Raw genomic sequence first — 14,250 nt, forward strand, 5'->3', positions numbered from 1 at the left:
TAACATTATTACAATCTTTGAAGTGCAGGGTAAAATACAAGAGAAATCTAATAATGTTTTTTTGTCACTTTATCTTTCAACTTGGAATCATCCCCCCTCGCGTTAAACAATGGTTGCGCTCTATTGATGATGTCTTTATACTATAGTCTCTAACATCCAGAGATTAATTCCCACCTTTATTTTGATGTGCGATCAGCCAGCGCGAGATTAGTGGAAGAAGTCAAGCACGTGGTATAAACGTCGCGAGCTTGTTATAAACATCAGCAATTTTAATTCTATGATTTTATGCTGCTAAGTGTGAACAGAAACACGGAAGAAAAAGGTCAAGTGAACGAATATGGATTTGTCCGAACATTCTATGGAGCGTCCATTTCAGACAGGTATGTTTGTTTATTTTTAAATGTTATGCTGTTCGAAGATTTCTTATAGTTTAATTCTGTTTTTTTTAAACATTTATTTGTATCATTTAAGCATGCCAGTAATACAATGCATAATGTCTTTGCTATTGCCTTTCATTTTGTTTATACAGTACCGATTTGTTGTGTTTTATATTAATACCGATTTGTTTATATAGTTTCAGTTAATTAATAATTAGCAAATTGATTAACTGAATAACGGTAGTCAAATATATAACCCTATAGACGACAGTGGCTTACAACAGTCTTTACAACTGATTGTAGTTGTCTCAGTATAGTTAATTTGTTTAGAATGTATATTGCATGGACACTATAAATTCAACGATACCCACTTCAAATTATATGCACATTATATAAACTGGAATGGATACCGATGTAATATTGACAAAGACATTTATGAAATTTATCATTATTAAAAAAATTGAGATATTTAATAATGTGCATGACGATAAAGTAAATATTAATTGATCAATGTAATCATTATCATTAAAGCCAAATGTTAATTATCTGCGCATTAATCAGTTCATCGTTTGCAAATGGAGCCACTTTAACTAAAGGTTTCATTATATACATTATCTAAAATGTTTTAATCCCTGATCTCACAATATAATATTCTCGACTGTTAATAGTCTAGCAATTCAACTGTTTATCAGCAGTGAAATAACAATAATATGACCAGTAGTTTTCATTATTTAATTTTTCAAAAAGAGAAAAGATCCCAATTAAGAAAAGGGAAAGGAAACATAATAATCAGTCAAAAACAATCTGGTAAATTGTGTTATTTTACAGAAGTAAGAGTTTTTCATTTATATTTTGACAGTTTTTTCACTTAGAATTTATTTGTTTTTCATTATTTTGATATTATATGCTAAAGTAGGAATTTAAACCCAATTTCATTCATTCATTTATTATGATATAAATCCTAATTATGTTGTTTCTATAAACTACTATATTTGTATACTATCAGAAAGACAACAATACAGATTGGCCAAATAATTATTTTTATGCGTTTGACTAAAGTAGTATAACTTCAGAGTATCAAAAAATACCTGGTTTATTTAATATATTATGTTGATTATAGTATATTTCACAGTATATATAATATTGCAGAAAAACAGGTAAATTGAAGCAGGTGCTTAGCACATGATTTCATTGTGTGTCGTAAATTCTACCTGTGACCGGCATCCGAACATATCGAAACGAAGATATTTATTCTATATACTGAATTGCATATTTGAATAAGCAATTAAAACTTCAGTAAAATTAGAGATAAAAATAATGTTACAGCTCCCAGACTAAATATTGAAAGATTAGTGCTAAAAGCATCTGTAATCAGTACTAATTTAGAACTCATAAAACGTTAAAATCTTGTTTCTTATAATTGTTCAAATACACAAAATGATGATTAACACGGACATCGCATATAAACAAGACGGTGTATCATATTTTTGTAGATAGGGTAAGCACAGACTATCTCTTGGACTACACATGTCATTACGTATTACTAAACAGAGCGATGGTTTAATTGGACTTACATTTCAAAATGTAGTTCCGGGGCAGTGTCTGAAAAAGCAAAAACGATTTGTGATATATCATTTTCTAGAAATGCCCTGTTCGTCAATAAAAGACTAGATTAAATCATAATCATAGATTATACTTGTAAGCATTGCAATTAACCAGAAGTCGCATTAATGCCATAAAGCAAACATGGATGAGTCGATTCGCACTTTGAGCAATTTCTGATTCACATTTATTCCGCCATGTAATTTTAGTTCACCGTACGCGATTGATAATGATATCAAGTCATTATATGATTACATATATGTGCTTAAAACAATGCACCTGATTATAGTGTTGACACGAACCATAGATTCAACTAGATATTTTCCATTGTGTACCCTCTCAACAGTAGGCTAAATTACGGGAATGGGGTAATCTTTTATCAAACAAAAAGGGTTAAGAGAGAGGGTTGGTGGATTTATTTGGGCTTGGGGAGGGGGGAGGGGTAGCGATAGAAATAGAGAGAAATAAGGTTTAACGTCCACTTGAAACAAACTATGTCATTTCGGGACCAACATATGGTACCAATTGCTATATCATTTATTCGCTTGTGGGTACAAGGGTTTTTGAATTAGCAGTGAGTGGAAACCGAGTGACCGAGAGAAAACCAATGAGGTTAGGCAGGCGACCTTACAACTTGTCACATACTAGCTCAGGATCGAAACAACGCCACTTGACTCAATGACAGACCTTGTGATCTAAAACGCACGCGTTAGACAACTAGATGTTCCCATCCCCGGAGGAGCGAGGTAGAACAATCACTGTAACCAGCACGATGTACTGTGGTGTCATAATATTTTTGTATCAAATGATATCTCTATTACTTTCTATCTACAGCAAAGTTCATTCAGGTAGATCTTGAGGAGATATTCTAAAATGCTTTGAAATACATGTTTCGAAGAAAGGAGCATGATTTTGACCAAACTGCACGTTTTATAACATAATATATATATGTATTATATTTACCCGTTTAACATCTCATTAGTATAACCATCTAAATAACTATATGGAATAACAATTACTTATAGCTTTTGTAACAGCGACATTTCAACTAGTCTTCAAAGAAGCCTAGTTGAAACTGCGCTGTAATCAGGGATAGCTCTGGTCTCAAATCGCGGCGCTGTAATCAGGGATGGACTGGGTAGCTCTGGTCTCAAATCGCGGCGCTGTAATCAGGGATGGACTGGGTAGCTCTGAGCTCTAGGACCAACTGGTTTCCTTGGTCTCAAATCGCGGCGCAGAATATACATGAAATGAATCTCACTTGGTTACCTTGTCCCGCACCCCTCGCACAGATTATTTTTCTCTCCGGAGTAGGCCATTATATCTTTCAGGTTATCCATAGATGAATTTTATTTATTTTGAAAAAATTAATGTCAATCGTTTTTTACAATCGGTGCCGATGAGCTCCCGACCGACACCCAAATTAACTGACCTTGGTATTCCATATATTTATTTTTATTGAATTTATGCTCGACGATTCCCAAATGCCATTTAAATAACGTATAAAATATAGCTGTGCACGATTATAGAATCCGAGAAAATAAAATATATAGGTCTATTTCCATTGACTTAGTTTGAGTGCTCTTTGATTAACTAACAGTAATGATTCAAATATCCGGTGGATATAGTACATTCAGGTGCACAACTTTATAGTCGCTTAAACAATCTAATTGAATCTTTATTATATTAGTATAACGGAAACAATATTCAATGATCTCCAGTGTTATTTTAAGTAATGACATATTTACCGAAGATTGTGTATGAATCAATATTTTCTTTACCTATATACAGTATGATAATTATTTTCATACGTAATTTTTGTGTTTGAAATTTTAATTATGATCTCCAGTTATATTTTAAGTAATGACACATTTACCAAAGATTGTGCACTCTATATTTTATGTGTCTATATGTGTCTTTTGTCGTTGCTGTGTTTGAAAATTTAAATAGAAATGTTTGTCGGACATCTTACAGGTTAAAAGAGACCAAAATAACCCCTTTATTGGTCTTAAAATTTTAATTAAGAACATTCGTTACAGTTAGTACACCATTCAAAGAAACTTTTTATATTTATTACAGTTAAAATTCAAGTACAAGTATACATAATCCCTTTATTAATAATTGTTAGTTTAATTTGCTTTTCCTGTGCTCAGATGTTGATATAATTAAGAGGAATCCATTTTACCATGACCCGGTCCTTATTGTTTATGTATCTCCTTTAGTTAATAAAAACACACCAAAAACGCTTTATCCTAGGTTGGTTAAGATCGGTTTTGTGGTATTTAGCCATATCAATGAAGAACAATTACGCCCATCAATTTGTGAGGTCTTGTACAGTAGCGAATTATTTACCACTTAATTTTCAAATTAATTGCAACTATTTGTACCACTGTATCTATCTTTTTACATGGCCATTGTTTCTTAAATCTATAATAAACATTGTCATTTTGATTGTCGCCGTCGTCGTCAACGACGCGGACTCGGTTAACTATATCTTATTGTAATTACGTCAAGAGCCATTTCCAACTGATCCGAGAACCTTTTTCTTTCTTAGTTTAATTATAAGAGATTATTTTTTTCTAGAAACGAAAGCATATAAATATAAGCTTAAAAACTCTCTTAAATGCATCGCACTTATTCACTGGGTTGGCTGTAGATTCGCACTCAATGTTCCCTGTAAATCAATTAAAACCCTAGAACAAGGGGACGTCACCACTTTGTGCGTGGTCGTCACACAACCAGACGCTTCAACCTTTTAATTGTCGTAAAGGATTAACCTAACTGGAATAATGAATCACACATCGCATAGTTTCCAGTCTTAGTGGAGTTTACATCAGATGAATTAAATACTAGGTGAAAAGCGCCCGCATTCATCTTTCAGGCATGTGAGGATTAAGTGATTATCGCGAGACACCAAGAGTGATAGGACAGAGTAATCTCCCTTGATCGTATTGTCGCGCGAGCAGGATTCCTTGTTCGCTTTTAATGTAATTGAATACGGGGTTGGGCTTGGTTTCAATTGTACCATGCTCGACTTGATGTATGTTTACATGTTCTAAACTATCTACCTTCTCTCTGCCTTTTCACCCTAGAATGGGATACAAGTTATTACATTCATTTATCTTGGCTTAGCTTCTTTTTATTAAAATTACACAAACATGGCCGCATTGACAAAGACTGGCACGTTTGATGTTAGAGTGGGAATCAAGTCTCTATTGAGACGTCTGTAGATCAAAGAGGACAGTCATGAATGTTAATGTGATAGGCGAGATACTTCACTTCTAGTATTCTACCCTATCTACTTATAAACAAGATCATCTCAGTTTTTTTTCTCCCCAAAAGTTACTACAAAACATATTATTAATATTTAAACGTTTCAGTATCTAAACTTAATGAATGCTAATGTGGTGATTTATGTTAGAACATCTCATATCTTATAAAAAGTTTTAATTGGTATTAAAATTATACGGGATAAAACTATATTATATATTAAAGTGGCTTTGTGTAATTGCTTCGGGAATTTTCAAATTAGATGGTATGCAAAATATCAAATCCAGATAAAGTCGTTTTAACTTTCAATTTACGAGTCGTACAACTGGTTTAGAGATTTTCAATGAATCCTCTTGAAACACTTTAATTCGATCAATGAAGTTGATGTTCAATTGACCTTACCCGACCTCTCATCCAATAAATGTTACCGATCGGATGTTCAACAACAGAGAAAATTGAAAGGAAAGAAAAGTAAATATACTTTTCAATTTCAACTTTGGTAGGTTAAATATTTAGCCATTATAATTGGGTGTTATCTAAAGATGCACTATGCAAAACCTAAATTAAATTTTAGATACACTATTGGTTAGACTTTTATTCATACGAAAAGCCTATAATCAACCCTCTAGATCAACGATTGATCGTGAGTTAAATGGAATAAAACTTAAAAAGTTAATGATATAGTGGATAATCGAGACTTAGTCTCGACTGTCAAGTACCGTTAGTACGATAATAAACAATTTACGTTACATCTGGCCAAAACTTCAAACACGCACAACTTCGTCCAGAAAAAGTAATTTTGAAAGGAATTTTCAATATATTTATTTTCCATTATTTATCTAAATCTTACATAATGCATCTTTAAAACGAACTTTTCATTCAGAATCCAATTCACACCAGCGAATTCATCCTGAGTAGTTTCATTCATGCTCTATCTAATTTTATTGGCGCATTTCTACGTGTATATTTACTTTAACCCTGTGATTTAAAATGGCCTCATTACAAATACTATTAATGAATGAAAATCATGGAAACAGGGAACAGAATTTACAAATGAATAAGAAAAATAGGAGTAAATTTTGATGTAATCACGTTCTTTTCTAAATGTATATAGGTGATTGTTTTATACTTATAATTATTTTTTCATGATGAGATCCAGGAAAATAATATTTACAGTTAGATACTGGGCTATATAATAATGGGTTGAAATGATTAAAACAATTGATAACCAGAAAAATAATATTTACAGTTAAATGGCGTATGGCTCTATTCCTGGGAAACTTAAAATAAACGAATATGGGTCTAAAAGCAAATATTAATGTAATATGAATGTATGTAAAGTGATCTATAATCAATTTTTTTTTAAAAAAAAAGGTTATTGTAATTTTTAATCAGTTGAACGGTCCAAATTGACGGGCAGTTGTTTTCTCCTGCTTGGTCCAATCTACACGTTTTTTATTATTATTTTGTCGTTTGTGCATTGTCTTGTAGGATACGTTTTTCTTTGTTCAATACCATAGAATACACGACTCGTGTACTGATTATGAAATGTTCACCGTGTCTTGAATACTGAATATTAGGATCTCATATTTTCACGACAAGATTACATCAATATTGATTAAAATGGACCAATATTGAATTTTAATTCGTATTTTTAATTTTGAATATTGTGCAAAATATTGCGTTAGAGGTTTAGCCCCTTTAGATATGGTTCTATATAATAATAGATGATTAAAACAATTGATACGCAGAAAAATAATATTTACAGTTAAATATAGTGCTATATAATAGTGGATTGAAATGATTAAAACATTATACAACATAACGGTGAATTATAGGGTTGCCAACCACCCCGGTGATTTGCCCGATGTATCTTGCGCCAACATACCTGCATTTTAATTTTATAGATATATGACGCCCATTGGGAACTATTTTTGTTTAAAATGGCGTTTTGTTGACCTCAAATAATCACGGGCCGAGAAGATGTCCGGAGTGAAGGAAAGAATAAAGGAATCATTTCAGTGTGGTCAAATATGGCAACTCTGGACCGAGAATCTATACTTATCACGTATAGGGAGTTGGTGGAGGAAACTACTTTCTACTGAACTATCAAGTAACGTTTCGTGTTGTAAGCGTTTATAACGTTTTACCGATCAAGGCTCACGATGATGAAGAATAATTTCACTTTTTTTCGCATTAAAGACATCAGACAGGAAAAAAGCTCTCAAAGCGCACTTTTTGTCGATGAAATTTAATTAGTAAAAACGAATGTGGATTTTATTTGTGATTTATAAAAACCACATCACTTCTAATAAAAGCCACACAAAAGATCTCTCAACACTCGACGAATAACTAGAAACTGATTTACCAAATTAAATTTTCGGTGCGTTTTATTTGAAAGTCGGAATTCACTAGATGAAAACAAAGTTATTGGAAGAGAAAGTGGCTGATGGACTTTCTGATTTCGGTGTGAAATTGTGATAACCTTGGGAATGAAGCTTTTGATATTCAATAATATAACAAATAATAATTACTATTAAGAATAATAGACATATTTGTGTAATGTATAACTCGAAAGCTTTTAAAATAAACAGGACATTGGATAATTTCCATAATAAAATATTACAGGTAATAGATCTAGTAATTTGTGTTTATAAAGAGGATAATGGTAGTAGTCATCGTCGTGACACACCTACTTTCCCCCAGTACATTCCAACAAAAATACCTCTGGATATCCTTTATAACATTGCCGAAGAAAATTCAATCCCCCAATTTAATCTATGTTAGATTGTGCAAACTCAGCTTTCACTTTCGCATATCACATCTTTACTAAGTATTTTTGGATCATTTCTGCAAAGGAAATTTTCTGTTTGAAAGTATCGTTTTGAAAGGACTTTCCTCGGCTCAGATTATTTAAAGCTTTATATTAATATAATTATTATTGTCATAAATTAAGTACACCTTTTGAGACTAGTTTCAGATTCTGAATGGTTTCAACTATAAACCATGGAAACAGCCTTTAATTGATACAGCCGATATTAATATAGAACTGTTTACAGGTTACTGGGATATGATGTTTGTTCTAGTAGTCTATACCGGTCTATTGATATGGTCAGCCATCTATACAGAGATTGAACTAAGTGATAGATAGAGGCCTGCAGAAAAGCAATTAGGTCTCTCATCTATTGGTGATAGCCGTCATCCAGCGGACAAATTAAATGATCGTCACCGACTTAATTGAATCATCTAGTTTCCCTTCCTTTATTACATTAACCGGCGACATAATCTCAACTTTGGTCGCTTCTGGCTTTTTATATTTAATTTATGGCAATTGAAGCTCTTCTTTCCGCCAAAACTTGGCAGTCGGGGTAGTTGATGACGTTTTGAAGTGTCATCAAGCGAGTGCGGCAGCTGGAGGTTACCGTCACGTTCATTTGGCTGGGATGAGAAAAGAGAGGACGAGATAGAATAGCTGGCATCTCGAGATATTTCGGGAGAATCAAGATTCTTTCCTAATTACCACTCACCATCTCGCTGACTGACGATTTTAATGTGAAAAGATCGAAGCTATTTAATCCCGTTAAGTTAGCTCATTATTCATTACTCTCTTACAACCAGCCACTGTGACAAACGACACAATAAATCAATCAAGATACGGCCACCTACTTCTACGACTACGGCTATAAACGGTTCAACTTAGACAGCTGGTAATTTTATACACTTGCTTCCTCAAATTGGATTCAAATGTCAAATCGGTTGACCCTCTCTTGTTGAACTAATCTTATTTTCAATATGACTGCTTTCAGATTAAGACGGGGACTGAATCCTCACCCCGCATCCAATGTTTAACTTGTCGTCAAGTTATCAATGATTTTTACTTTTGATTTGATTTGACTTGATTCATTGTTTTCAAATCATCATGCATAAACATGGAATTCAATAATCATCACTAACGTGGTTTATTCATATTAGAGTTGTCAATATTCTTCAAACAGAAAATATTTTAAGATTTATTAACTTTAATTACAAGAAAATATGGAAGCTTAAAATGCCCAATATTTAGAGTCATAATCACTTCACTATTATTCCATCTACGGAAACTATTAAGAGACAGTTACTGTATTCATAAGATCCCTGCTTGCAAACAAATAATATATCACTACCGAATAAAGTATACTATTTTAATTCATAACCAGACAACGAGGAGTAGAGATATTTATAATCCTACAAGGACATTAGGGATATTGCCAGACATTACAAGTGCGGTTAACCACATGATATCTGTCACGGAGACAAAGGCTGGCACTGGGAACTGGCAGTGTACAATAACAGAAGGTCGAAACATGGTTCCTTTTATTCTTATTCTGATCAAAGTTCATTCTCCAGAGCGATTTGTCAATGTGATTATGACCCAGCGTCTGGTAATCGGAGTAATTTTTTCCAACTAGAATACATTTTGTATTCTATTAAAAAGTTGGGTTTTGTCTCAATTTCTGCGCAGAAGGGACATAATCGACAAATAAGTGGGGTTGGCGGATGACTTATCTTAGTTTTTCAATCGCTAAATTCTCGGTTCAGGGTGGATCAATTTGACTGAAATTTTCAACAAATTCCCTTTACATTATCTAGTTTTTAACTAATATAACTGCCAGCTCTTTATCTAATCTCCCATAATGTATCTTTAAGGATATATACATGTTTGTAGAGTCCGAAATCCATAGCTAAATATCTCAAGAGTACCAAATTCGACAATTCCCTATTAAATTCATAACTTGAAATGTTTAATTCATATCTTGGAAAGTTTGTTCTTTAAATTCGTAATTTGGAAAGTGGTTGACGTAGAAAAGGCGTGTCGCTTACAGTCATGATCGAGTATGGATGTATATTAGAATTCATGACATTAAAAGAAAAGTGCAACGTTTAGATATATGAAGCAACAAAAGGGGACTATGTTGAAACTGAAGAAGGCTTCACTATACATGTATGTGGTAAGCGTTCAGCCTGTGTAAATAAAACGTATTTTTTGTATTTAAAGAACTTGACAGGTGACTTCACTTGTGACGATTGTTGTGAGGTTATCTTGAGCTTCAGAAGTCAAAACTATCGATCTAGTTAGTTTCAATATACGCATAGTGGCAGGTGTCATGCATAGGACAGAACATTCAAAACCACTTGTTATAATTTAGTTTGGAAATTCGAATGACTGACAAATTGCGTCTTACTGCTCGTCTGTATGCTAAGTGAGTTTTTTAGATCTTTTAAATTATACGAGGAGCCGCGTTGACCCAATGTGTGCATGTAAGGCATTGGCTCGCTAACCAAGAGGTCTCGGGTTCGCTCCCGGTCTTGGCCGATTAAATTCCCCGGGATTCCCCTTGTCAGTGCTGCAGGACGGGGGCCTGGCAACGAACTGCGTCTAGTCTTTCGGATGATACGAAAAACTCGAAGCCCCGTGTATACTTTGGTGTACAAACCTTGCTATTTGGAATTTAAAATAAGTGTGGGCCGTAGCGCAGCTGTTCGGGCAAAATATCCCTCATAGCACACTGTGTGGCATCTGCCTGTCTTCGTTAGCCCAGTCGGTTCTGAAAAAATAGGACCTTCAACCTCATTTCATTTTTGATATTTAAAATATCTGTCGTATAAACTACTAGGCTTACCCAGACTTCCTTGAACGTGTATTTTAGTTAACCGTAGACAGACATCACATCATAAAGATGAGATCTGGGTTTTATCAGTCTTATCAGGAATGTCGTGTTTACAGACATATTAATGTTTAGGAATTTTATCTTATTTAATTGAAGATTTGTCAACTTCTATCGTGATCGATGTCTATCAAAACCTTATTTGTTCTACAATTATGGAATATCGATTTTAAATCAAAGGAAATAAGTCATTATTCTCAGTTAAATAATTGAATTAATGAACTCCTGATTATCTCCCTTCTAATTGTTTTTGTTGTTGCCGGTTTCTTTGATTTTTTATAAATTAAAGTGGCAAGAAGCTCATGTCATACTCATTGTTAAATATGAATATTAATTTAAAAAGTTCGTGTCAAGTCTAGATCAACCTCATGGTTTCGAGTGACTTCGTCAAGTTGCGTTCACGATCGATTGAAGTATAGAAGCCGATAAGTACCCCATCATCCCGGAAAGTGAGAGGGTTGTGAATCTATACCCGGAAGTAGAAGTCGCGAAGACAAGAAGGACCGAAGTGATTGTATTTCGCCTTCCGGTTAATTTTTGTCATGCGCATTTCTAGAGAAATCGAAGTTGAAGCTTAAACAATGGGAGTGCGCATGACATAAAGGCCAGAAGGCAAAGTGAAATCGTAAGATGTAAATTGACATAATATAAAGGTTGGACAAAATTTAAACTATACGGGTTGATTACCACCATGCTACTTTAAATCATTAGTTATTAAGTACGCGAGGAAATTATATATTACGAATTTCATTAATTTTACCCCAAAAGTCGCTGAAATTTTGGAATAAAAGTTGTTATTTACAGGATAAATAATGTCTTAAATATCTTTTTTTGGGGTATGTCATGGTTTCTATTTTCTGTTGAATCTCCCTATAAGCAGCTTGCATGGGGACAATATTGATGTGCATTGTTCGGGGAAATCGTTTACAAAATAGCCCGGGTTACTGAAGCTAGTCCAAAAATGTCGTGAATTGTAACGGTAGACGAGCATGTGGAAAGTGGGTGTTTACCCATTCGAGAACAACCGTATACTACGTCTTATAATTATATAAGAAGTTCATATGGCTAACAAATTATGTCTCATTAATAATCTAATCAGCTGAAAATTATGTTTTAAATACGATAATGAGAGTACTAATCTTGTTTGGAACACCCGATGTCACTTCTCGCTGGCTTGGGGAGTTGACATGGCCAGCCATTTATTTTGTCCCTACCTGTGCAATACTCACATGTGACATATACTAGTATAAAACATTGAAACAAGAAAGAAGAGAAGTACCTATATGACTTCTTACTATCCTATATATGTATGGTTTTATTCTTGTCACGATACATCAAACACCAACACACAACAACCAAAGTCTCATCAAACCTAAACTAGTTTCTCTTTCAGACAGCTCTACAAATATAAAAACCCTCTTTTGATGTTTTATTAAATTTCGTGACGAAGCGCTCCAAAATAAGCTAAACGTAAAACCCCGTTTATCTCTACCTTTAATCTTTTTGACTGTATGTTTTATAGTCGTGGATACCCAAATATTGAATAAACATCGCTTTATAATACCCAATACATACATTAAATCTTGAAAGAAATAGATAATCGTTGCCTTTATATCAACCAGAGTCGGCATTTTTTGGAAAAACGAGACGATTCTGGTGGCAGGCGTATAGTAGAATTCTATTTTTTTCTTTTTTTGTTTGAAAATTTGATTTTAGAAATATTGCCTTTGTAGAGTCTATTGACTTTCTTTAGATACAGATAGGAGAATTTGATTTATTTTAACTTTAAAGGTGAAGGTTTCAAAGCAATGGTTTTAATTGCAGTTTATTAATGTTTTTTTCGACAGCAGGACATGAACAAAGGCTGCATATGTTCAGGACTACAGTAAATATTATGTTAATGCATATTAATTATGTTTCGTCAGCAAAGATGCGATGGAAGAAGTTTTAACATATATAAATAACTTACACATCTAAATATAAATCACTGAATGTGTTTTAATATCTCAAGTGTTGAGCTTCTTAATCAAATGAAATTGACTTTAACGTCTTTCCTTTCGGCACTAACCAGCCCAATGAACACGGGGCTTCGCAAAAACCGTAAGGTATATTAGGTCACTCTTATTGTCAAACATCGCAATAATTGTCCATCTATGGAGGGGAGGGCTATCAAGGCGGTGGATTCATTAAAACCTACGATTTTTTGCAATGATGATGTTAGAATTCTAAAATCATTACACAAAGTTTTAAATCTTAAAACATGGTACATTTATTATTAGTTTAGCGTTGTTATGTATTCAACTTGATTTTCATTTGAAATGTTAGATTTTCACTTTTTCATTTATTCTATCAAAGAATAAAAGTAAATTTTGTTTTCATACTTATCAATTCAAAGAAAAGATTTATTTATTAGATCTTATCATCTTGAAATTGGGATTAAAACTTTCATCCTTGATGTCAAAAAATTGCATCTATTTCATCTTGTTCTCATCTTTATCTGTCTACCCACCAAACCGTCTAAGTCAACAGAACACCAAGGTGTAAAATTAAAACTGAGAGGTGACAAGGCGGTGGTGAGATGCGGTCGAATCAATTTCTTTGTAGACGATAAATTTATTGTAGTGTCAAACAAGGATGTATTATGAAGAAGATGGTGGTGAATAATATCCTATAGATATATTGTAATTAATTCAAGGGGATTATCTCTACCATAATACAGTAGGGAGGGGATTACTGGGTGTTCTTTATTTAGCTATCTACACCTGCTAAATTACAAACCAAAGATATACAGATAGAAACTGGTGTATAGCATGTACACCATTAGACTAAGAAAGGAACTGAAATGGGGTTAAATATCTTACTCGCCCGCACCAATTGGACGTATGCCATACAGTGTTTTATTGGCCGGGAGGGGGGGGGGGGTAATGTTGACCAGACACCGGTTCTACCACGCATTCTTATCCCGATTCCCATTTGTCGAGGGGCTTTTAAATTGGGTTGTTGTTCTTAGTGTTTAACGTCCGCTTCCACCGAGGGTGATATCGCAGACAAGCTGACACTTTGCACACATTTTATGCTTGCGCGTACTAATTTGTTTTACCATTTACAATAAATCCGTTCGAATTCCTTGCTATTTTAATTAAAGGTATAAGCGCTAAACCCGCTTCCTTTATGCTACTTCCTTTAAAGTATTGAATTGGGTTGATACGCATCATTTTGATCAGTAAAGGGGCAGGTTCCACGATTAATATTTTGCTTCAAAAGATTGAGTGGAAGTTGCCATTTTGGATTATTAC

The 14,250-nt window shown here is 33.7% G+C and overlaps 1 protein-coding gene across 2 annotated transcripts in view; it reads left to right on the top strand.

Moving 5' to 3' along the window:
* The first annotated feature begins 219 nt into the window (after positions 1–219).
* LOC126817745 (photoreceptor-specific nuclear receptor) overlaps positions 220–14,250 on the top strand; it is a 29,167-nt gene continuing 15,136 nt past the window's right edge. For both annotated transcript variants that reach the window (XM_050544884.1, XM_050544885.1), the window contains exon 1: positions 220–380. In XM_050544884.1, coding sequence (XP_050400841.1) covers positions 338–380 — 43 coding nt within the window. In that variant the 5' untranslated portion in view covers positions 220–337. The remainder of the gene's footprint in view (positions 381–14,250) is intronic.

This window comes from Patella vulgata, chromosome 4 (assembly GCF_932274485.2).
Source record: "Patella vulgata chromosome 4, xgPatVulg1.2, whole genome shotgun sequence".
NCBI classification, from domain to species: domain Eukaryota; kingdom Metazoa; phylum Mollusca; class Gastropoda; family Patellidae; genus Patella; species Patella vulgata.